At 39.6% G+C, this 25,005-nt stretch overlaps 1 protein-coding gene across 1 annotated transcript in view; it reads left to right on the top strand.

Annotated features, from left to right (window-relative positions):
* The window catches only part of LAMA5 (laminin subunit alpha 5), a 217,525-nt gene that overhangs the window by 64,020 nt on the left and 128,500 nt on the right, over positions 1–25,005 (top strand). The window contains exon 3 of the mRNA XM_089513322.1: positions 24,690–24,807. Coding sequence (XP_089369448.1) covers positions 24,690–24,807 — 118 coding nt within the window. The remainder of the gene's footprint in view (positions 1–24,689; positions 24,808–25,005) is intronic.

Raw genomic sequence — 25,005 nt, forward strand, 5'->3', positions numbered from 1 at the left:
CTACAGTCCTAGTCCAGCGTTTTCCAACCACTACATCATATTGACTCAGAAATTGCATAACAGGTAAATTCGAACAGGGGTGGGGAACAGTGAAAACAAAACATCCAATACCAATACAAATCCATATTGAAAACACAACTGGAATAATGTTTATCAGTACAAAACACTGCAGAACTAATCCAGTTTGAGACTGTTTTAACTGCCCTGGCTGAATGCTAAGGAATGATACATTTTGATTTCTCTATCAGAGAGCTCTGGTGCCACAATAAACTTCAAATTCCAGGATTCCCTAGCACTGGGCCAGGGCAATTAAAGTGGTTTCAAACTGGATTATTTCTGCAATGTGTTTTGGACCATAGTTTTGGTTACCATACCTGAAAATGAATATTTTAGAGCTGGCAAAGATACAATTCAGTGATAAAGTACTTGACTTGAATGCAGAATTCTTGTGTTTCACCTCTGGAATCTCAAGGCAGGGCTGACAAAAAAGTCTTGTCTGAAACTCCAGAGAGCTGCTGTCATTTGAAATAGGCAACTAAATATGGATGTTCTTTATTAGACAAAAATGTCAAGCTGCTTCCATAGTGCACTTATGCATAAAACAGTATCAGGATTGTGTCCAATATGTAAAAAACAAACAAATATGCGGATATTAAATAAATCTTTTGGATAAATTGGGAAATTAGTGCATAATTATGGCTTCCTCAAGAATTTAGGATAGATCAGTCTCTCTCTCTCTCTCTCTCTCTCTCTCTCTCTCTCTCTCTCTCTCTCTCTGTGTGTGTATATATATATATATATACACTTTCTTCATAATTCCATGGAAGTAGATTGGGCAGAAGAATACTTTGTTCAAGATCTGTGTTAGTTTTGGGATGGAGTCAGTTCCTTTCACAGCCTGCCATGGGAAGGATTTTCTTTGCCCTGGTTAGTTCACACTCTGTAGTTGGACACCAACTCCTTATTTCCTATTCAGTATGAAAGATGGGCTGAAAGCCAAAATTGCAAATCTAAAGAACCTTTTGAACTCTTGGAGAGCTTAAGTTGCAGTGTTAAAAACAGCTTGGTTCCCAGTACTTTGCAAGTTGAACAAATGAACAGTTAAGGAAAATGGGGGTGGGCGGATTCTGGGATTCTGTTGTTAATTTCTTCCCATCTTTCCTAACTGTTGCTCACCTGTTTCAAGACTGGCAAATGCGCTATGAAGAATGAGCTGAGAAGATATTTGGACTTGGATACATAGGGAACGCATTAGGATACAACTGGAGGAGGAGGAAATAACAACTGTCTCTGCTTGTCACCATGCACTGATGCAGAAACTGTGCTTCCTTTTACAACTACAAGCCCTTTTGGGGGAAAATGCAGTCTGTTAAGGAGGCCAAATAGAGTATTTCTTCCTTGTCCCCAGCATTAGCTTTTTTCTCCACATCTTAAATACAGTATTGGTCAACAGTAGCAAAAGTTGGAATGGAGTCCCTGTCATTTGCCAGCAAAGAATCTACCTGATCAGAACCTACCTGCCTTGCAAGGAAGTTTCTGCCCCTATTTATTGGCAGCCAGAGTGGGAGAATTACAGCAGCTTACAACAGGTTAAGAAATCGTTTTGAAGACTTTTGCGATGGTTTCTTCAGGACTCAGGAGGGTTGTATTGGATGAATGGTTGGGACCCTGGACATTCTGTCTTCCAGAGATTTCTGTATGTCTGGTATTACTTGAGCCTTAGAGCAGAAGAACAGTATTTAAGTTACCCCATTACCTGACCAGTCTTCGTCTTCCATGGAAGAAAGCAATCGGCTGTGGGATGACTGCAATGCTTGACTTCTCATAAAAGCTCCCAGGTTATACAGTATCTGAATGCAGAGGCACAAAGATCCAGATCTTGGAAAAGTTACACTTTCAGACTTCAGCTTCCCACAGTCCACCAGCATAATCATTGCAGCTCAAAAAAGTAACAGTGCCCATGCTGCGGAATTCTGGGAGACATATTCCTAAATAATCGTTTCTAAGCTCTGCAGTGAATGTACACATTATGATGAACAGAGCAGAAGCTTTGTTAATTGTTGTCAGTGATCTTTGTTGGAGAAGGAGGCTCTGGTGTGAATAGCTCTTAGCCCTCTTTTGGCTGGAGCTGTAATCAGGTTCAGGGTGGGGGATCTTTTCTTGTTACTGTTTGCCATCAACTCTTCTTCAACTTCTGGCAACTCTATGAATGAGAGACCTTCAAAAGACCTTGTTATTAACAGCCTTGTTCAGCTCTTGTAAACGTAGGGCCATGGCTTTCTTGATTGAGTCAATCCATCTGTAATGTTGTCTTCCTCTTTTCCTTCTGCCTTCTACGTTACTGAGTGTTTCATTTTCCAGTGAGCCATGTAATCTCATTATATGACTAAAGAATGGTAGACTGTATTGACGATTCTGTCTTGGATGGTTAATGGTATATCATTGCTCTTCAGGCTGTTATCTAGTTTCTTCATAAGTGTTCCATGTCTTTCTTGACTGCAATCTCCATTTTGATTACTGACTAAGTCAAAGGTATTGTTGCTGTTGTGTGCCTTCAAGTTGTTTCCGAATTATGGTGACCTTATGGCAAACTATCATGAGGTTTTCTTGGCAAGATTTATTCCTCTGAGACTGACAGAGTGTGACTTACCTGAGGCAAGTGCAGAATTGAACCCTAATTTCCAGAGTCACAGTCCAACATTCAAACCACTATGCCACACTAGCTAATTATTTCAGTGTCTTTATCATCCACTTTTATGTTAGGCAAATCAACTGTGGTCATTATTTTTGTTTTCTTAATAATGAGTTATATCCTTGCTGTTGCACATTCTTCCTTAAGTTCCATGGTCAACAGTGGCTTTTTATCTGATAATAATATGTGCGTATCTTAAATAGCTGATGTTCGTTTCCTGTTTTCACACATCCTTTCCATTAGTCTATGATGATGATGTTTATTTATGATGCCCTTTTCATGTACAAAGGCTGGAATGGGCAAGGAAGAACTCTGGGTACTGTATCTCTTTTGCTAAGTGAGAAGTGGGAGATATATTAGCAAAGGCCATATTACTTAAAAAGAGTTGTCAAAATACAGCAATAAAAGATGCAGTGTGCAGGAGCAGAGGGTTTTATTAAATCAAAACCAGCTTTTCTTTTCCTCAGCTGCCAGAATCAGATGGAAAACACAACAATGGTGTGATCTTATTTCTTCTTGTTTGCTAATCGCTACAAAGCATAACAGAGATTTTCTGTCTTGTCTTGTCTCCTTGTCCTAAAAAGTCTTTCCCAGATGTCTGAACATCTTTTACTTTTAGGAGTTTTCTTTGGCTGCAGTCTTCAGTATCCAGCTGTTAATTATTTTTAAAAATGTGGTTTTTATTATCTCCACCAGAGTTACATTTTGTCTATCAAATCGGGTTACTATGAACATCTTGAGTTGTTTTTTTTAAATTTAAATGTGAATAAGTATGCCTGTGTCATTTGTTATCCCCTCAAACTTAATGTCGTGTGACGAATATTTTATAGGTTGAGGAGGCCCTTACTTTGCATTCCTGCCAGACATTTTACAAGCCCTAACCAAAGCTGAGTGTATTACATGATTTTGTGGCTGCACCTGCATTCAGTTGCAAAAACCAGTACTGGATGCCGAAAGCAGCACCTGGAGAAACCTGGCGAACTTTTTAAAGAGGAAATAATCTAGTGACTAGTGGAACTGGATTATATTATGCAAAGGAGAGGAGATTCTTAATGTTTCCAGTGCAGATGCTGGAATTGTAGAGCATAACGTATTATAAACATAAGAAGAATGTTTTTTAGATTGGAACAAATGTCTGTCAAGTCAAACATTTTTCTCCCAATGGCCAGTATGATGGTAGTGAGAAGCCCTCAAGTATGTATGGCAATAGAACCTCATAGGCGCTTATGATAATGCACCTGAGGAAGAAGAGTGAAGTCTGTTAAAGCTCATGATGCCAATTTCTTTCTTTCAGATAGTCTCAAAGGTGCTACAATACTCTATGTACTATTTTCTTTCAAAGTTAAGCTCTATTCAGGCATTTAAAAGGTGTGTTTGCTCAATAGACAAGGAGGGGAAGCACATTTGTTCTACCATCTTCATCATCACGTCTGTCATACACTACACAAGAAAGATGTAGATCTATAATGGAGAGCCTCCACTGTCCTTCATGGGTGTCTTCATGAGAGATGGAATCCTTTATAATCAGGGTTCCAACTCATAGAAAGCCTCCATGAATTGTGGGCGCTCTCCCTACTGAGTAGGTGGGGCTAGAGCCTTCCTTGTGTATTGAGTAAACATATTTTTAAAAATGTTAACATCTGGTTCAGTTCCTAGTTTAAAAAAACTACTATTCCTGGGCCTAAAATAACAAGGAAGGGGGCAAAACATGGTGAGATTGCACCTCCCACCCTTTGAAGTACATGAAGACATTTTGAATTTTAAAAAACATTCAAATTGAGCTTTTGAGTACAGCCCTTTGAGATCCACAACTATTTACTCATCCATGCTATATATTGACTGTGTTTCAAAATGTAATAGTGAAGTGGCCTGCCCATCAAGCCCTGCTGTACTGAGCCCACTTAACAACTCCAGCATGTCCTTATTGAGGCAATGTAAGTTTGATGTTGCTGCCAAGCTTTTCCTTTGCCTGATTCATTTCCAAATGGATCATAGTTGTTGTTTTTTCTTTGTCATTCTTCCCTTGAAAATTATTATTCTAAAAGGAATGTTATTTTACTATTTTAGTTTTATTTTTCTTAAAAAGAAAGCACTCAGCTGAAAAGGTCTTTATAGGGGTAATGGGCTAATTATAACCTCTTTTTGTGAACAGCTTTATATTGAGCACTGTGGGAATTGGATGTTTTGAAAATCTTCTGGATGGCCCTTCAACATTTGGAATCCTACAAAAACTGAAACCTTGGATTGCTTTGTTTGTATTGTAAAGGAGCTGAAGTATATGAATAGCCCACAGTACACCTGATCTCTAAAACCTTGAACAGAAACATTTTGGAGATGGCTAATTAGGTAGTGACTTTCCTTAGAATTAAGTTTTGGCTAAGATTCTACCCTCATCCTTTCTCTCTTGGGTAGATTCCTCCTCCTGTAGTGAGTAAACAGTTGTACAGCACAGTAGCTCACTAAACTTCTAATGGGGCCTATTAATCTAGTCCCAGGGAAAGCTTATATCCAGAACAGACCACAGAATTTTCTGATGATGGTGTTTGGCTGGTTGCCCTAAGAAATGATGTATTCCTGGCCATAGTCCTGAAACCAGTTTTCTTTTCTCACGTAAAGAAACTTAAGAGAAGAACTCCAGACCTACATAGGATAATTCTTGCAGTGAAGAATGTTAAAACAAAAGCATTTAATTATTTCTCTTGCCATACTTCCCAATACATTTAAACATTCATAGGCTGTGTTTTGCAATGGAATCTGAGTGTCACATATGTTTTCTTTTCCTGTCATACCAGAGGTCTCTGGAGACAGGCTCATGGCTGGAGACTGAATCACTGGTTGTGACTCATCATTTATGGACTCCTTGTGTCTGGTGAATTAGCTCTGAGACCCCAGGAAAAGCTGGATTCATTATCCTGTACCGTGTGGTATACACCCAGTACAGTGTTAACACGGTTCAGACATCACGACTTGAACTCCAAACCAAGCCTTGATGCTTGCTTGTTGCTTGCTTTGAGATGTGCATCCTTGAAAACTTGGTTACATTTTCACTGTAAAGGTGGCATCAACCCATCCACATTGTCAGAAAAAATATTTGGGGGCAGTGGAACTGATCTCTGAAGGTATGCTTTTCACAATTTAGTGTCTTTCCTCCTTGTTTGAAGCAAAGCCAAGCTCCCCCATGTTACTGAAAGGTTCCTTTTAGAAAGGAAGATTTTGGCTTTTAGAGCTTTGTACCCTCTGGTGCCAGTGTAGTGCAATGACTACAGTGCCAGAATTGGACTAGGGAGATATAGGTTCAAATCTTTATTCTGTGGTGAAGCTCACTAGGTAACTACAAACCAGTTATGATCTCTCACTATAATTACCTTACATGACTTCTGTGATTATAAAAAGGGTGGATTGAGGAGAACCATATGTGCCACCATGAACTTACTGGGGGAAATATGGTATAAATATACTGTATACACTCATGTATAAGTCTAGAAATTTTAGTCAAAAATTGACCCCAAAAATTTATCCATGGGTCAATTAAGTACTGTACTTTAACTCTTGTTTAAAAAGGAACCATCTTCTGGCAAAAGGCAAGAGTATAATCTGACCTGGAAGCACTGATCCCCCCCTCTACTCTCACCTCCATCCAGCCTTTAGGGTGAGCACAGTTATGCCTGCTGGAATCTTGTAAGTTCTTTGGCATCGTTTTCCTTTGCTTCATCCTTTAAATCCTTTGTTACATGCCCCTAAGGTTTATCCTTGACATCCATGAGTCATATCAAAATCTGTCATTTTGGCCCCCAAATCTGCCCTTGATCTATACTTGAGACTGACTAATAGTGAGCATTTACAGTAATACTAAATAAATATTTTCTTATCGTTTAAACTTTTTTTGAAAGTACCTGTAGATAGAATTTCTACTTTCATATCTGGTGCCAGGCATGTTCTTAAGTGGTCGTGATGATTTTAGGAACACCAGGTGAATTTTCCATGGAAAGGACATGGAGACCTGAAGACATGTGAAGGACCTAGGTAATAATGAAATAAAGGCTAATAGGTTTGCTGATCACTCCATCCTCTCACCAGGCTCTCCGCATATCTTCTCACATTAGGAAGAAAAGGCAAATGCAGTAAGCCAATGTTTCCTACCTATCCCCCTGCCCTGTTCTCAGTGAAGACAAAACCTTCCATCTGAGGCCTAAAGTCACCCGATCCTCTCTGATTGTGAAAGCTAAGCCAGGTCAGCCCTGGTTAGTACTTGGATGGGAGACTGATAATGAAGGCTTTATTTCTGTACTGTAGGTTTTATTTCAGAGGAAGGAACTGGCCCTGGTTCTCCCCTCTTTTGTTCCTCACACTCAGTTTGTGCTCTGGCATATCTGCTCCATATGTGAGCTAAGAAATAGTAGAATCAACTACTGTGACTCACTTCTCTTTGTGGGAAATTGTCACTGAAATGACTGAATTGGGGCTTAGTGCACAGATGTTCATGTAGGTGGCTTGGCTGACTGTAACTACCTCTTTTATTACAGAATTGTTCCTTTGCATCTTCTGGAGTTCTTAACAAGCCATTTTTCTTTTCAGGGAAACTGCCTTCCACTCTTCCTTTGTGTGTGTGTGTGTGTGTACACACGCGCGCACACACACACACACACACAAATACACATAAACTCTTGAGTAGTCAAAGAGTGCGACAGGAAGGCTGTGGAGATAAGGGAATATAACAAGAATTACTGTCAAGTTGTGAGAGCAATACAGGTTGTGCTAGTCCATGTTTTCTGAAGTGTACAAGCTGTCAACTTTTGAAGTTCAAGGAAAGTCCAGCTGTCCCCGATAGTGCTAGCTTCCTCTTTAAATCTCAGTACTTGAGTTGATTATGCAAACTTGAGATCATGAGTGTACCTCAGTGTGTAGTTTTTATATCCAAAAAGGGCACTGGATGAAGTGCTGCTTTGCAATACATTGTATATAAAACATAACTACTAAAAACATATTTTGTCACAGGTAGATTGTAGGCAGAATATTGTGTGCTGCTACAATAACAATGTTTAAAGAAAGGCACATTGGATTTCACAAGCTAGGAAGCTGCCTTCTATTATGTTGGAAGGGCTGAAACAAACAACCCTGAAGGGGCAGCTTCAAGCCGCCTTGGAGAAAGCTGAATGGGGGCTGCGCAACCGCATGCTGCAGCCCCGATCCAGCTTTTTGCCAGCCCCAAAAGAAGTGGCAAAATGCCGCTCCAATTTGAGTCAGAAAAAAGTTGGCTTTTCCTCTGCTGCCACAGCTTTGCATTGCTCCTGCAGCATGTGGTGTATAAACACTGCGCCGCCGGAGAGCTGCAAAGCTGCCCACTATGTGGTCAGGCACGCCGTATGACGCTGCCTTGGGGGTGGTGTCAGAGCATGTGGTATCTAAACACTGCAATGTGATGCCACCCCCAAGCTGGTGCAAAGGGGCAGTCTGCTTCATCCCTTATTTAATGCATCTTCTGCATCCTAAATCATCTTCCTAGGACTTAAATCCAGTTGGTAGTTTGAACTAGAGTAGACCCATAAAACAATGGGATTTACACATGTAGTGATTTACCCTTCAGTAGTTGATTCAGTAAGGCATATCTGCAGGATGCAAGTGTGGCACTGCATTCACAGCACCGGGCGCTGCACTTGCATCCTGGATGCATCACAGTGCGCCAGTGGCGCACTGATGACGACATCCCACACACCAAGAAGAACTCAAATTTTCTAGGTTCTTTTTGGCCCGGAGGGATGCTGTGCGGTTTGAGTGCTGCATTGTCCCTCCAGAGGAAAACTGGGCACCTCCAGCCTGCCCCTTTGAGGGGGTCTGGAGAGCCCCTTAGTTGAAACTATCAGTAAAGTTTAGTCCAGGTGTTTGGGACTACAACTCTGGTCAACCCTGACCACTGACCTTGGTGGTTGGGCCTGATAGGAATTGAGGTCTATAACATCTAGAGAAAGTCTTGTTGGGGAAGAAAATGCTTATCATAGGAAGGATGGAGAGCAGCAGACAAAAGTGCATTGGCATTTCTCCAGCACGGTGCTATTAAACAGTTGGGACATACAGTATTCAGGATTACATTTCTTTTTTTGCCCAAACTCACTGGCTTCTGTTGGGTTCATGTAGAAGCCCAAGTGGAATGGCTCAGATGCACTTCACTTACAATAAAGCAGAATTTAGGTGTGAGATCAGAAAGCACTTTCTAATGATAAGAACAGCTGTGGGATGATCCACTAGAGTTGTGGGATGTGTTTTCTTAGGGATTTAAAGGAAATCAGGACAAATAGTTTAAAGCTAAGATATCATGCAATGGTAAGCAGAAGAATTCTGGTTTTTTTCTTCTTCCTAAACTTCAGTTCATGTAAGTGAATCCCTCTGAATTTTCCCATTAAACCTTTCGGTTAATCACAAGGTCTTTTTCTTAAACCTCTTTTGCTTCTGCATTCTCATCCTACTAATCTGTCTTGTGATGTCTAGCATCCATTTGTTCAAAGAGAAAGAAGGCATCCATCTTCTGATGTGCCCTTCAGTTTAACTTTACCTTAATTTGTTGGGACAAGCTTCTCATCCTGAAAGAGGAATGTAACCTGAGAAATGAATTTTCATGCCCCCAGTCTAGTGACCATTTGTAACCCACCAGCTTTGAGGTAATACATATTGGTCAGGCTGGTTAGAAAACAGTTATAAAATAAAATAAGTGGAAACTGAGGCATAGCATATGGAATTCACAGAAGCAACTGTTTCTTGATGTTGTGTGTCGTCAAGTAATTCCTGACTTATTGCAACCCTAAGGTGACCCTATCATGGGGTTTTCTTGGCAAAATTTGTTGAGAGGGGATTTGCCTTTGCTTTCCTCCAAGTCTGCAGAGAGAGCATGACTTGCCTAAGGTCACCCATTGTATTTCCATGGCTATGATTCAAACCCAAGCCACCAGAGTCATAGTCCAATGCTCAAACCATGACACCAATGCTAGCCCTCTAGCCTGCATATAATTACTTACAATTAAACTTCAGAAATTTCTGAATTGGCAGTGTACACATGTAATAATATAGATTTTAAGCAGTGTGTTATTATGTATTTATGTGTTTTCCTTTTATAATTTTATATAGTCTCCTGAAGAAAGCCTTAAGATTATAAATACGCTAAAAATGTTGAGTTTTCTACCAATAAACGTCCATTTTTGAGCATCTTGAGACCTATTTCATGTTAGTTATGAATTGGGAAATCGCTGGTTTGAATATCATTTTTGTCATTAACTCACAAGCGGCACACAGCATCAATCCCTCTCCCCTTCAATCTGGGAGATAATAATAGTGGCTTATTTCCAGGGTTGTTGGGAGGATTACAACTAGATAAAACATGTGAAATTATTTAAAAACCCAAAAAACATGAAACACTTGTCATAACTTTATTGAAACTAGATCAAAACCTAGGAAGGATGGAATAAACTGGTTCTGTTACTCAAGCAACTGTTCCACTATTTCTGCGCTGCAAAAATCTACAGGGTGAATGTATCACAGCTAAGCAGACTGGAAACGTGATGTGCAAAAGGAGCAAAGAAGGTCAAATGTGTTATCTCTCACTGTCTCTCAACAGTTTTTTTTTTAAAAAAGGCATTGTAAAGGTATTATAAACTGCTTTTCAACCATTTCTCACTTTTATAGCAGTTTTCTGTACAATATAAAGTGGAGCAGGGTGGGTTACATGTGATTCAAACCCTACAACTGCAAGTAGTGAGAAATTATTTACTTATTTAAAACATTTATGTATTGCCATTTACCAAAATATTTTCAGAGAGTCAAAAGGAAAATAATAAAGACTCATTAACAATTAAAACAGCATAGTTTTTTGTGGGTTTTTTGGGCTATGTGGCCATGTTCTAGAAGAGTTTCTTCCTGATGTTTTGCCAGCATCTGTGGCTGGCATCTTCAGATGCTGGCGAAACGTCAGGAAGAAACGCTTCTAGAACATGGACACATAGCCTGAAAAACCCACAAAAAACTATGGATGCCGGCCATGAAAGCCTTCGATTAAAACAGCATAGTTGTTTTTCTTCATTAGTAGCTGAGAAATGAACTAAAAATTACTGAAAAGTTAGGAAAACAGAAACATTTCGACATGGCCCTCAACAGAGGTCAGATTTGATGCCTGAAGAACCAATAAAGAAATGAGTTCTAGAGCCAAGTTGCCACCACTCCCTCTCTCTGGTAGTAGAGATTTAAAATGTGTTGGGTAACCATGGCTGGACAAAATGCCATGACAATAACAGACAAAAATGTGCTTTTGTTTGGTTGACAATTGCTTTTTTCCCTCTGTTTACAGTATCATTTTCACTGTTATATATCTGTTTATTTACAAAAATAACATGCTGTCTGCCTAATGCTATCCAAGGACAAAACTCTGCATGCAAATACCTAGACATGAGTATTGCTGATCTTGGAAAGCATGCTGAAAGATCCCGCTTTGGGTTGGAGATTTTAAACTTTCCTTTCTGATATGAATTCTCTTCTCCTGGATTCAAAGCTGCTCCTGAAACTGAGGTAGGCAGGAAAAGCTGTGTTTTGGAGATGAATATAAATGTTTTATGGCATGCGTTTTGAACAGTAGCATGAGCAGGGCAGTTTCAGCTATGCTGTTTTTTTTTAAAACACCCATAAGGATTTTGGCCAAATGTGACAGAAGGATCTTTTATACAGTTGGATGTATCCTCTGTATAAAATCCTCAATATTTGATTTGTGTTAGAGTCCTCTTTTCTTCCCTATCCCCATTATTGTGAGATAGTTTCAGCCATGACACAGTTGGAGAATGTATGGCTTGTTGTAATGAAACTGTGTTTTTGGATCCTTTCTCTCAATGTTTTCTCCAGTTAAAGAAGATTTGGTGACAGTCTTCTGCATCTGCTTGAGCCCTTGCCAATCAGAATAGGCACTACTAATCTAGATGAACCAGAATGCTGACTCTGTATAAAACAGCTTGGTTTAGACCTTATCTGGAGTACACCAGGCATCATAGTTCAGGTAAAGCATTGACAAACTAGAATGTGTTCAGAGGAGGGTGACCAAAATGGTGAAATGCCTGGAAACTAAGTCCTCTGAAGAACAACTTAGGGAGCCAGGTAGGTTTAGCTTGGAGAAAAGACTGAGAGGTGATACTATAACCATCTTTAACTACCATATATACTCAACTATAAGTTGACCTCATGTATAACTCGAGGACAGATTTAGGGGCCAAAAGTATGGATTTTGATGTGACCCATGGATAAGTCAAGGGTAAAACTTATGGTCATGTAACAAAGGAGGTAAAGCACAAAGCAGAGGAAAACAATGCCAAAGGATTTACAAAATTCCAGAGGAGGGTCAGTGATTCCAGGACAGATTATATTCTTGCCTTTCATCAGGGGATGGTTCCTTTTAAAATAAGAGTTAAAGTACAGTATTTATATTGACACATGGATAAGTCAACTCAGGCTTTTTAGGTCAATTTTTTGACTAAAATTTCTAGACTTATGCATGAGTATGTACAGTATTTGAAAGGATGTAAGATAGAAAATGGAACAAGCACGTTTTAGACTGCTTCAGAGACTAGGGCATGAATCACAAGAAACATACCCCAACATCAGTCGGTAGAGATTCTACTTGACTTGAAGTGACAGTTTGTATACTAACAGATGCAGTGTGCAAGAGCGGTAAAAGGAAAACTGTAGGTACAAATTACAAGAGATTCCATTTAAATATTGCAAAGAGTTTCTGACAGTAAGAGTGCTTCAGTATTGGAATAGAGTGCTTTGGAGGGTGGTGGACTCTCTTTCTTTGGAGGGAACTTTGTGAGATATTTAGCCTTCTCTGTTAGATTGCTCTGGTGCCACAACAAATTATAAATCCTAGAGTTCCATAGCATTGAGCCATGACAGTTAAAGCGGTGCTAAACACAGTTATTTATACAGTGCAGATGCAGCCTTGGATAAGTGGTATCAAACCCCCATTATCATTTTATGTTGTTGTGAAGATGCTACAGTTATCTTCCTATCTGGCTGGATGCTCCAGATAACCCATGTTCTCCATCTGGTTACAGTTACCATGAGGTAGATTTATGAAGTAAGCGATTTAAATCATACTGCTCACTGAATCATTTGAAATGGGCAGCAGGCTTACTCATAATTCATACTATAATTCTTCCTTTTCTGTGTTCGGAGCATTGTTTCTTAGGCGTGATCCCCACCTTCTCTGTTAGCTGTGAAGTCTACCGCCTTCTTAGCACTGGTGACATGCATGAGGGGTTCATTTTGGGACCCATATCTCTTGCATGTATGTTTGCAGTGTTGAAAGGCTATGGGGGGGGGGGGGGGAAGCTGGTACGAAGCATCTGCAAGCAGGTGATGAGTACTTCCCAGCTTGCTTCCTCCTTTAATGTTGATGGTAGGAATCTTCATCCTTCTGCTCCTTACTCACTTTCCATGTTTGGGGGATGCCACAGTTTCCCCCCTTACTACCCTTGCGTACCACATCTGTCAGTGTACAAACTATTGCTGCAAGGCACGTAGAATTGCTGCAGACTGACCTTTGGGTCTATTCTGGAATTAGGAGTCATAATAAAGAACTATGCTTGTTAAAAGTGCAGCCATGTAATCGGGACTTGCCAAAGCATAATTTCTTCCCTGCTGAATGTCATTCTTTCCCACATACATTCCAGAGATGACCAAAAATGATACTACCAATGGCAGAATCCTCTGCAAGGAAGTATTCTCAGATATGTTAACTGCTAACAGACCTCTTGATTCCTTGGGGTGCTTTGTTGAAGGGTTGAAGCCATGTGACATCTCCGAGTGAAAGGTCAGAGAGTTTCAAATTCCTCATGCAGAATTACAGCACAGTTATCATAGCATGTCATTGCCTTTAGTGTTTAATTGTGTTCTGGGGAAGATGCTGTGGTTGCAGCTGTTGTTCTGACTTGGAAGATGTTAGTAGTAGGCTTAAGGCAGATTTTATGTGCTATGAAGAGATTGTAGGAAGAGGAAGAAATATATGGCCATGCTCTCAGAAGGATGGAAAGATAGAAAACACCTCTGTGTAGTGAGCATTGATTTATTGTTATATTCCACCTGGAATATTGTGTCCAGTTCTGGGCACCACAGTTCAAAAAGGACATTGAGAAACTGGAGCGTGTCCAAAGGAGGGCGACTAAAATGGTGAAGGGTCTGGAAACCATGTCCTACGAGGAACGACTTAGGGAGCTGGGGATGTTTAGCCTGGAGAAGAGAAGGTTAAGAAGTGATATGATAGCGCTGTTTAAATATTTGAAGATTAAGAAGTGATATGATAGCGCTGTTTAAATATTTGAAGGGATGTCATATTGAGGAGGGAGCAAGCTTGTTTTCTGCTGCTCCAGAGAACAAGACCTGGAACAATGGATGCAAGCTACCGGAAAATGGATTCCACTTCAACATTAGGAGGAACTTCCTGACAGTAAGGGCTTTTTGACAGTGGAACAAACTCCCTTGGAGAGTAGTGGAATCTCGTTCCCTGGAGGTCTTTAAACAGGCTTGATGGCCATCTGTTGGGGATGCTTTGATGGCAGGGGGTTGGACTTGATGGCCCTTGTGGTCTCTTCCAACTCTACGATTCTATGATTTTGAGGTGGCCACAAGGAACAGAAATTTTCTTCATAATGAAATCTGTCAAAAAATTACTGACTTTCCTAGATACTAATTTCCTTGTTGAGATACTGAGCAGTTTGTAGAATGAGAAGTATATCTATGGACATTTTCTGTGACTTCCTTCCAAGCAAAGCCATTGCAAATGTACACCAAGTGTTGCCAATATTTCATGGTTCAAGATCACTTATAACCAGTATTAATTTTTAAAAAGTGATATCAATTTTAAAACTTTTATTTTTTATTTTTTTTAAAAAAAGGTAAAAAAAGGGATTTGTAATTTGGTGAGGTATTTGATTGTTTGGATTGTTTGGATATCTACTGCTTAATATCAGCAGTTTAAATGATTTAAATTGATTTAAAGCATTTTTGTACCACCTTTCAAGGCAAACTTCCTTGAAGGAAGTGAGTGAGTAAAAATGTGAAACAATAAAAATAGAACACAGTTACCTAAAACAGCAGTTTAAAAAAAATGCCCAGCAATTCTGCCAGCTCCAGTTTGTAAAACAAAAATGGACACCCATTAATTAATTTTGGAAAATTCAGGTCCATAAGACTCATTCACCAAGTCCACAACATTTTTGCTTCATTATCTGCTTCCTGCCCATTCCCTGAGTTGTGGTGAGTATTCTTCCCTTAATCAGAGCTATGTGACAATTCAGGAAGCCTGCAGCAGCAAAGCATCAGTCTGTGTGCCTCATCCCCCTGTGCATAATATGTATACATAACTCAGTATTCACAAGGTGGCTTTCATTGTTGTCCCTGCAGTGGCAATGCTTTGCTGCAAGACCCTTCATGTGGAAGGAGCAGTCTGAATGGAAGCCTGCAACAGCCTGCTTTGTGCATTGCACCTCCCTGTGTTCAGCGGTCAGCTGACAGAATATTTGAACCTCCAAAGCTTTGCTAAGTAACCTAGGAGACCACACTTCCTACTTGTGTGAAATAGCTTAATGGCCATCCAGGCTCTGCCAGCTGAGCTCAGATGGCACTAATCTTCCCCTGCTGAGTTGCATGCTAAAAAAGTTCTCGCATTCACAAGTAAACCAGGTGGATAAAGCTAATTTGTAACACTCTCCAGAAAGTTTTTGTTGGGTTCAGTGACTGCTGTTGCTCAAGGCTTGTGTGCAAAAGCCACGAGTCTCCAAATCTTTGGATGCCGTTTAATGTGTTAGGTAGTGTTTTCTACTTTCTGACTTTTTTTAAAAAAAAGCATTCCTTTTTATGGGTCAAATCAGGTTGCAGTTCTTAAAAAAAAGAGCAAAATACAAATTACAGGTATGGAAAGTTCCATTACATATTGCATCCATGGTGAATGTGTTTTCATCATTTGATAAGCTTTGCACAAATTGCCTATAACAAAAAGTTTTTATGTTCATTCTGTTGGATGAATAGCATTATGGTATCACTGATGGAAGTTTGTTTGTATTTGTTAAATGGCCAGAACAGTTACCCCTGCATGTTTTCAGCAGTATGGCATGTGTTTCATGTATCCCAAACATCCATTTCTTTGGAATATAGTTAAACTGTCATGTGACAAGAGTACCAACTCAAGAAATAGCCTCTTATTAGCACAAACCCATATCTGTTTCCATATCTGGTAATTTTATAAAGCCTTCAGCCTCTTCTGATGTGTTAATTCTCTTCTTTTGGGAATGTGTTCTTGCCAGTATACATTTGCTTTGAAGAGTTGCTGATTTCACACAATAGGTGAAATTTGGGCTTCATCCCTACAGTTGTTACTGCAGCAGTTGTTTCAGTTGTTTGCTACAGAGAAGGCAAAGGATGAAGTGCATTTAAGGAGTAATTCCTCTGTGTCAGCATGGAAGGATGAATCTAGTTTGAAAAAGAACATAGGCTATATTGCAATGTATATTACATGTTAATTGGAATTAATCTTTGTCTTAACTACTTGAAGGAGGAAAAAGACACACACACACACACACACACACACACGCGCGCGCCCATACATGATTCATGTGACATAATTGTGGATCTCCTGATGTAGGCTGCCTAGAAAGAGGACTGTTAAGAAAATTAAAAAATGAAAAACAAGGGTCATTTCTAGTTTACATGTTCTATGCATTAAAGAGTACATAATACATGTGCTTGGCTTAATTTACAAAGGTTGTTTATATATATAAATTATGGCTTTTGCAAAATTCCCTTTTATTTTAGATTAAGCTTCATATTTTTTTGTTGCATAGGTCCTGACTATCCTTTTACTTTCAATCGGATTTTAAAAACCTGGCTTGTTTATGTCCTCCCACAGAAACTGCAGGAGTAATATATAATCCAGAAAGTATCTCTCATGGAAATAAAAAGGGAGAGGTTTGATTTGTGTTCCATTCCAGCTAGATTCCTCCATAATTAACCTACTGTAGAAAGATAAGAACTAGTTCACCATCTCAGGAATGTAGGTGGGTTTTTTTTAGTGTGTGTATGTTGGGTGAGGGAAAGAATGAGGCACCTCGAAAGGTATTGTGCAGTGTATCCTTGTGGATTGCCTCTGTACCACATCTTAGCATTCAAGACACATCTTTCATGCTTTACAAAAGTTAATTTACACAAGGATTGTAAATTCTGTTTAGCAGAGAGGAAAGCTGAAATGTTTTAACTTTCGTGAACCTCTGATGAGTGAATTTCCTTGCAGGCTCTTCATTATTTTAGGGGAGGAATTATCCTCTTAAGAGAAATGCTATCTTATCCTTATTTGTGTAACATTCTCACAATACCACCTTTATTCAGAAACTGTATATTTTAATCTGTTAATCACTGAAGAAGTCAGGCAGTCAAGAGCAAGGCAGATGCAGAGTAGTGAAGGGCCTAGCTAGATGAGCTAGAAAGTTTCTCTAAGTAAATATTATAGTTATATTTTATTGTGTCCATATCCTTAGTATGCATAATGACTTCTTTAGATTATTAACATTATCACTCCCACAGTATTGTGGATGTAAAGTTGAGGTCCAAATTGTCTACAACCTGGGTATGTGCAACAGGTATGTACAATAATCCTTCACTGGTTTTAATGCAAATAAGTTACCAAAGATAGCAACTAGAAATGGATGACGGTTAGGGAAGTTACTTCTTAATTCCTTCCCCAGCTATTTTCCTGCTAAATAGCTGGTTTTACCCCATCAATGGAAAAGTGACATGAGGAGGAATAAATTGGGTAGAAAATTGACCAGAGAAGGATTTGTTAGATGGTCTTTCAGTTCCTGGGCAGAAGTCAGTTGAATCTGGTTTGGTATATTGTAGTTAGAACCAGGCAAGTTAATTCTGCACGGACAATCAGCTATTCCCTTGCTGCCCCAGCTGAGAAAATATTTGGCCAAATCTCTAGGGATATAGAGAACTGTGTTACTCTGAATCAGAATATGAGCTAAATACAGGGTTTTTTTTGGGTGGGGGGAGAGATTCGTACTGCTTCTTTTTTATATATATTAGTGGTTGGACAGAAAAGCAGTAATAGATTAAATTTGGCATGTAAGAGTCCATGATTCTTGCCAGTTCTCTCTATTTTTAGAGTCATTGCACAAAGTCTTTCTAACCCTGTGAATTTTCTCAGCACAAGCTCACTTGATAACAGGCATCCTGGCTTTTTTCCCCTGAGCCTTCTGGAGGATGCTAAAGAATTAGCATTCATTTCATGTAATAGAACACTCTCCCCTTGCTACCATTGGATGCAGCAAAATGCCCATCAGACATTCAGACATGCACATTTTCTTCCGCCAGTGGGGATGGTGAGAGAATGACTCATTCCACTGGAGGAGGAGGAGGTGGAGGAGGAGCAAAGTTGGTGAAGGGGGGCGCAAAAGAAGAGGACCTATGTACAGCCTTTAATGAGTCAAGCCACAAGATCACTGTTACTATTAGTTGAAAGGTGATTTACAGGCATCCACTCAGATCCACAATAGGTTCTCGCAGTATCTCAGGCACACCTTCTTCACAGTAGTTGCAATCTGACTCTTTTGGCTGGATATGACAGGAAGAAACGTAGGTCTGGTACAGACCGCTGCTTTGGGGCCAAAATTAGGACTGGGGAGCACGCTCCGTGGTCTCTTGGTGCTATTTGGGGCATGCACACATTTAGTCAGCGCGTGCACCAATGATGTGCCTCGTGTGCTGCCACTAAATGGTGCAGCGTATGAGGAATGGCACCATGCCATTCCAGGGCACTAATGGCACCTTGGCAGTGGTGCTTTTTGGAGTGCATCATTGCCGCCGCCGTGTGGTTGCCGCAGCAATGGTATAGGGCAGAATGGGGTGGCGTCTCGGCGCTCCTTTCTGCCCGTCTGTATCCCCCTTAGTATCTTTGTATGCTCCACAACTATGTTTTAGACTTTCTGCATGTGACACTTTCCAAATTTCACTAGAAGCACCTACTCAAAATTGGAAGAGGATGCTCTTACTCTGCAGTGATGATAGGAGGTATCTCCAGTGCTTAGACCACAGTCAATTCATACCTGTGCAATCCCTCCCCCCCCCCTGCAAAAATGGAAACTCACATATATTCAAGGCCTATTGGTTTGAATGGCTGCATGCTCCTGCGCTCCTGCTATTATAGCCAATGGGGCTCGCCCCTCGATGTATAATCAAAACCATGGACTTAAAGTCCGCAAAAACGGAGGGGTGACTGTATATTATTTTAGCTCCATTATGTTTTAACTTGAAATTAGATACAATAAAACTATTTTTAAAATATCTTCCTTAATAAAACCTGGTTCTTTTGGTTTTTTGCTGGTCAAAATCACAGTCCTTTGTATCTGTTAGTGCTGTATATGTTGACATATGTTTGATGAATTGGCTGGTTGTAAAGCTTAAGTAGAAATAAGACAAATAAAAAGATATTTTTTTAGTGGTAGACATAGCAGTTATGTTTGGTGGATATAACAGCAGCAATACGTATTCAGCATATGTTCCAGACTATTGTTGTAATACCATTTAGAATCACCACTGAAACTTTTTAAATATCATTAGGAAAAGAGAAGTGTACCAAGGGGGTGGCCTTTTTTTATCACCCTTTTTAACACTCTAATTATGTGAACTAAAGAATGATTGAAGTTTTTAAAGGGATAACTAGTCTGTATTAAATGTTCTTGAGAAAATGGCTGTGTCTTTTGGCACAGCCTGGCCATGCAATTGTCACCAAAGAAAGACCACCCTGTACAAAGTCTCCAGTATCACAGAGTGCCAAGTTGCATGTAATTTTCTCTTAGTCTGTGGACCAATGAATTTTGTGGGAATCTGAAAAGGGTGTAGTGAATCTCACCACCCCAGAAGCCATGCAGCGTTCTGGCAGGGATATTAAGTTATTCCCCAAAGAGTGAAGCCATTCCATGGAAGGATTTCTATGGCATGAGAATGCATAACTTAGTGGGTTGGTATTTAGTGATGATTTTATTGCAGAGGCACAGATGTCAACATATGTGAACTAAATCCTAAGGAAAAGCATCAGATCATGGAATCTGGTTGTACAGGTTCAACTAAGATAAACAGAGGTGAGAGTACTTAGTACTGTTGCCTTACAATGTAGTCATAAAAGAATAGTTTTGAGGTAGTTCTGTGAACAAAAGGCAGAGAATGGTGTGCTGCAAAATCAAGACATTAAAGCTTGCTTAGCATATGAGTCCTTAATAATGTAGTCATTGTATGTTTAAATTACAAAGCAATGGGTGAGGGGAATGAGATTTTTAACCTCCCAGTTTTGTGGATCTTTCTAGACAGTGCTGGGGAGTAACCACCACTACTGCCACATCATTGTGACTATGTACCTAATTACATTGGCAAGAAAACATTAGGGGCCGAACAGACAGGCCAAAATAAAGCTGCTTCCGGTCACTTTGGAGGTATGCTGTTTAAATGATGCATGCATCCTAAGAGGCCAGAAGCCACTCCAAAGCCACACTCGAGTCCTAAAGACTGGAGCGCAGCTTTGGCATAGTTTCTGGCCTCTTAAGATACGTGTGTCATTTAAACAGCATACCTCCAAAGTGACCCAAAGTAGCTTTATTTTGGCCTGTCAGTTCGGGCCCATTAGTGAACCATAGTAATAATTAGGAAAGATTTCATAGTTTTACCATGATAGTTTTCATTAATCCATAACTTGTGAAATGAAATGATGTTTAAATGAGATAAACAATAAGTAGATAAGAGTCAAAGCTAAATGAATTTCTGATCTGATCAGCTCAATTGAAGGAAATAGTTAGAATCATGTGGAAATTAGGTAGGTCTGCAGGGCTGAGTTTGTGAAGCCTTCCTAAAGAATCAGAAACATTATTGCAGGAATTCTAATGGATAGTCCCAACCAGAATAGACCCACTGTTGTTGTTGAACACATAGCTAAATCTCACTGTTTCAGTGGGTCTGTTCTAGTCAGGGCTAACAGCAGGGTTTAGGCCCAAAAGTTTCATCTTAATTATGCAGTGGTGGTGATAACAACAAAGTAACAATAATAATGCCTTATAAGCACCAATAATAAGCAATAGTATTAAGCAACAAACTCAACAAACAAAGGCTTTCATGGTCGGCATCTGTAGTTTTTTGGGGTTTTTGGGGGTATGTAGCCATGTTCTGGGAGAGTTTATTCCTAACGTTTCGCCAACAGCTATGGCTGGCATCTTCAGAAAATGCTGGCATGGAAGTGAGTGGGGTATATATATTGAGAGGAAGCAATTTACATGTTAAACTGTGTAATGTTCTGTTGTTGAATGGCAAGGCCTCAGGGTGTCTATTTAATTAATGATCCATTGTCTGCTGGAAAATCCCCCTGACCCTGGGTGATTTTCATTTAATAACATTTTATGCCCAGGGTGGTTTATAACATGTTCTGCTGCTGCTGATGTTTCTGGCTGACCCAGTCTGCAGTGTCTCTCACATCCCTTGATTCATGTTTAAACACTGTGTTTAGTGGTCCCTATGCAGACTTGTCCTGCAACTGTAGGAGTTTACTATATAACGTCTCAACCAAGGGTCATATAGTATATACACTCACTTCCATGCCAGTATTTTGTGAAGATGCAGCCACAGATGCTAGTGAAACTTCAGGAATAAACTCTTCCAGAACATGGCCACATAGCCCGAAAACCCCACAAAAACAACAAACAAACTTAAATACCTAATAATGTAATAATTCTAAACCAATATCAGAGCATGAACAATTTTCTTGCAAAATAACTGTACTCATTTAGCATGTTGTTATTTTCCTAATTTCTAAAATGCAGAATGTTATCACACCACTGTAGGAAAGATATGACACAGACCTAATGTACCTTGCTTGCCTGGCTGTGAATAAGAGGTTCAGAGTGTTCTGTGTGGGTTTGTGTACCCCTCCCAATTTTTTAAAACATCGTCTTTCTCTCCCCTTCCTTCCTTCCTTCCTTCCTTCCTTCCTTCCTTCCTTCCTTCCTTCCTTCCTTCCTTCTCCTTCCTTCCTTCCTTCCTTCTCTTTTGGAGCTAATGATGGTTAACATTATGTCTGCACTGCCCATTTCCTAACCAAAAACTCTTTGAACAGGCATAACGTCAACCATGTCTAGCTTTGCAAACAGATTCATACATGAGAGAAGAAGAAAAGAGAGCTTGCAATTGTGGGAATTTCTTCCAGTCTCTTAAGGTAGTCAGGAGCTTGAGCCATCTTATATTCATAATTATCACAGCTGAGTTTTTTGGGCATTGTCCTAAGAGCGATAAGAATATAAATTAAAAATAGAATATAAATTCTGCTCTTGATTGGGGGGGTGTCAGGATCTCTAGAATTATATGACATGCAGAGTTATTTTATTTTAGCCAAGCAAGTCACAAATTAGATCTCTGAATGCTTGAAAAATTATCCTTTTGCAAGCACTAGATTTCCTGTGTGTTGATGATCAAGTTTTCTTAAAGATAATTTTTTTTCTCTGTCTCTAAATATCACTTTTTGACAGGATGATAAAGTGAAGATTTTTGGAAAGAGCCTGTGCCAGCTTGTAAAGGGAAATTCTGTTGCTGAGTTTACTTTTTCCCGCTAGTGCTGACATTTTTAAGCTGAACATTTATTTCAGCTTTGGCAAGGACATGGTTGCATAAATCAGCATTTGAACTAATTGGGGGCAGCTCAAAGCTGAATGCTAAGGAGGTCTTATCAGAAGCTACTTGTTACTATCCTGTGGAAGTAGCTGAATGTGTATTTTAGAGAGTAGACTCTTTCTACTCCATGTGGCTGTCTTGTTAAAGGATTAACATCACAGAAGAATGGTTTGTTTCAAGAGTACTAGTCCCCAAATTTTCAGCTGGAATGCCAGAAAGGAATACAGATGTTATGTTCATATAAGAGACTCCAACAAGGAAGGCAGACATTTCCTAGAAGTCTTCAGGGTTTTAGAAAACATTAAAATATTGGCTCTTTTTCTTTGCTTGGGCTGCGTTGTTTCATAGTATGGGAATATAGCTGTGTAAGGAATTGCTCACTAAAGCTACAAGTGGAACTGAGGTCTCATACGGTGAAATACCTGTTTATCCTAGTAAAGTTAGATTCATATTAGAGGGTTTCTACATTAGCCCCTTTCACTAGAATTGATATCTTTTCTTCGCTCACTTTTATGAAGCATTCATACAATTTGGTTGATCTCATATGTTTCATTGTTACCTGAATAATCCTGTTTTCCTACCCTGATTAGTGGCATTTTTCTGTGTATATTATACTCACAAATACAACACTGGACAGTTATTTGTTTAAATACACGCACCCACATACATAGGCAACATGCCTAAGGGATCATTCACATGTGTTTCTTTTAATGTGACTATGTGAATAATCTCACTCATGCATTCCGGGTTTGTTATTCACACTATGGAACTGCATCTATGTACATGTCTGTGAGTTTGGTTACTCACACATGTCAGCACTTAAAGATGTACTCAGTGATGCAAATGTATTCGAAGCATGTTCAAAGCATGCAGAGTTTTATCCCAGATCTATTCACACTGATTATTCACACATCTGGGAATCCAAATCTTTTAGAAAAACTCGGAAAGGGGGGGATCCGACATTGATTATCCCACATTAAGTGGGGTTTTTGGCAGCCCCCCCCCCAAACTTAATTGGATGTATTCAAAATGCATGTGAACAACAAAGTTTCAGCCCAGATTCTACTTGGATTATCTTCACCATCTGAATAACTGCTAAGTATGCTGAAATAGCTGTAATGCTTTAGCTTTTCTCACAGTGGAGTAATAAGAAAGCTTCTATTTCTGTGATTAATGTTAGCATGTTGTTTGAACCGTAATCTGTAGTTTCTATTAACTATATAGTTGTCCCTTCCAATTTGCACTCTTGCTGTTCATGTCCCTTGGTTTCACGGATGGCAAGCTGGGAGGGATATAATGGTGCACGCACAGTGCCGCAAACAGTGGCACCGCCATTGTAATCAATGGGCTCCAGTACTGGCGATTTTCCTGATTCGTAGGCTGTGTGTGTCTGGAATGGGTCCCCGTGAATCGGAAGGGATGACTGTAATTAGTTTACCAAAATAACTTGTTTTCCCAGAGGTTTGGAATTGACTTATATCTATTAATCATAGTTAAGATTCATCTGGATTTGAACTGTGCAGAAAAGTGTGGCTAATAAAAAACAGGACTGAAAGCTTCCAAACACCTCTTTAAAACTGCGCCAAAGAGGAAAACAGAACATATGAGTCTACAGGGAAGTTATGTTCATACTTATTAAATTATTCTTTAGTGCTGACTACAAACTAGCCCAGCATTTTTTAATAAAATGAAAGTAAAAATTGAAAGGAATGGATATCAGTAATGAAGGACCTTCTTCCTTTTCCTTTGCAAGAAAAGAAACTGGCTCTGGAACAGTTCAGATAGTTCAAGAGGCAAACCAGAAATAATTTCCCATTAATCCAGTAGCTCACCTCAATGGAAAGAAACAAAGAGAAGCTGAACCTGTGAACAGTCAACTTTCAGTTAAAATAAGAAGGGACCTTTGCTTAACCCACATTACTTGTGAATAGACATAGAAGAATATTTGCTGCAGGGCAGTGTCTAGCTGGATAATGTATAGCAATATGTCCAATGCTATGTTGGAACCTTTCACACTTAAAGTGATGAAAATGCAATCAAATGTACAAAAATGTCTGAGACATAACAATGGAAGGAGGAAGCAGAAAAGAGGGTGATCTGTATAATCTGCTTTTCATTCTTTATTAGTACTGGAACAAAGCTACAACCTGAGTGTCTTCATTACATTAATTACATTAATTTTACAGAAGGAGAACCTTTTCATCCACAGCTTATATGTTGTTGTTTTTAGCCTTGGCTACATTAATCAATCTTTCTCTCTCTCTTTCTCTTACAGCTGTTCCATGTGGCCTATGTTTGGATCAAGTTTGCAAATTCCCCTCGTCCAGACTTGTGGGTACTTGAGCGGTCAACAGATTTTGGACTTACTTATGAGCCTTGGCAGTACTTTGCCTGTAAGTATGAGAGAAAAGGAGAAGGGATGCAACAATGGAGTGCATATTCTAAGCCCAGCATTCACACTGTTTTTGGAGTGAGCAGCATCCTTCTTGATGTTGGCAAATCTCATTTTCACTTTAGTCTCAGTTATTAGTCATGGTAGTTGTCCATTTAAAAAAGTGGTCTGGATAGACCACTAGCATAAGCCACCAGGA

Source organism: Sceloporus occidentalis, unplaced genomic scaffold, assembly GCF_023333645.1.
Source record: "Sceloporus occidentalis isolate IW3139 unplaced genomic scaffold, rSceOcc1.0.p SCAF_3, whole genome shotgun sequence".
NCBI classification, from domain to species: Eukaryota; Metazoa; Chordata; class Lepidosauria; order Squamata; family Phrynosomatidae; genus Sceloporus; species Sceloporus occidentalis.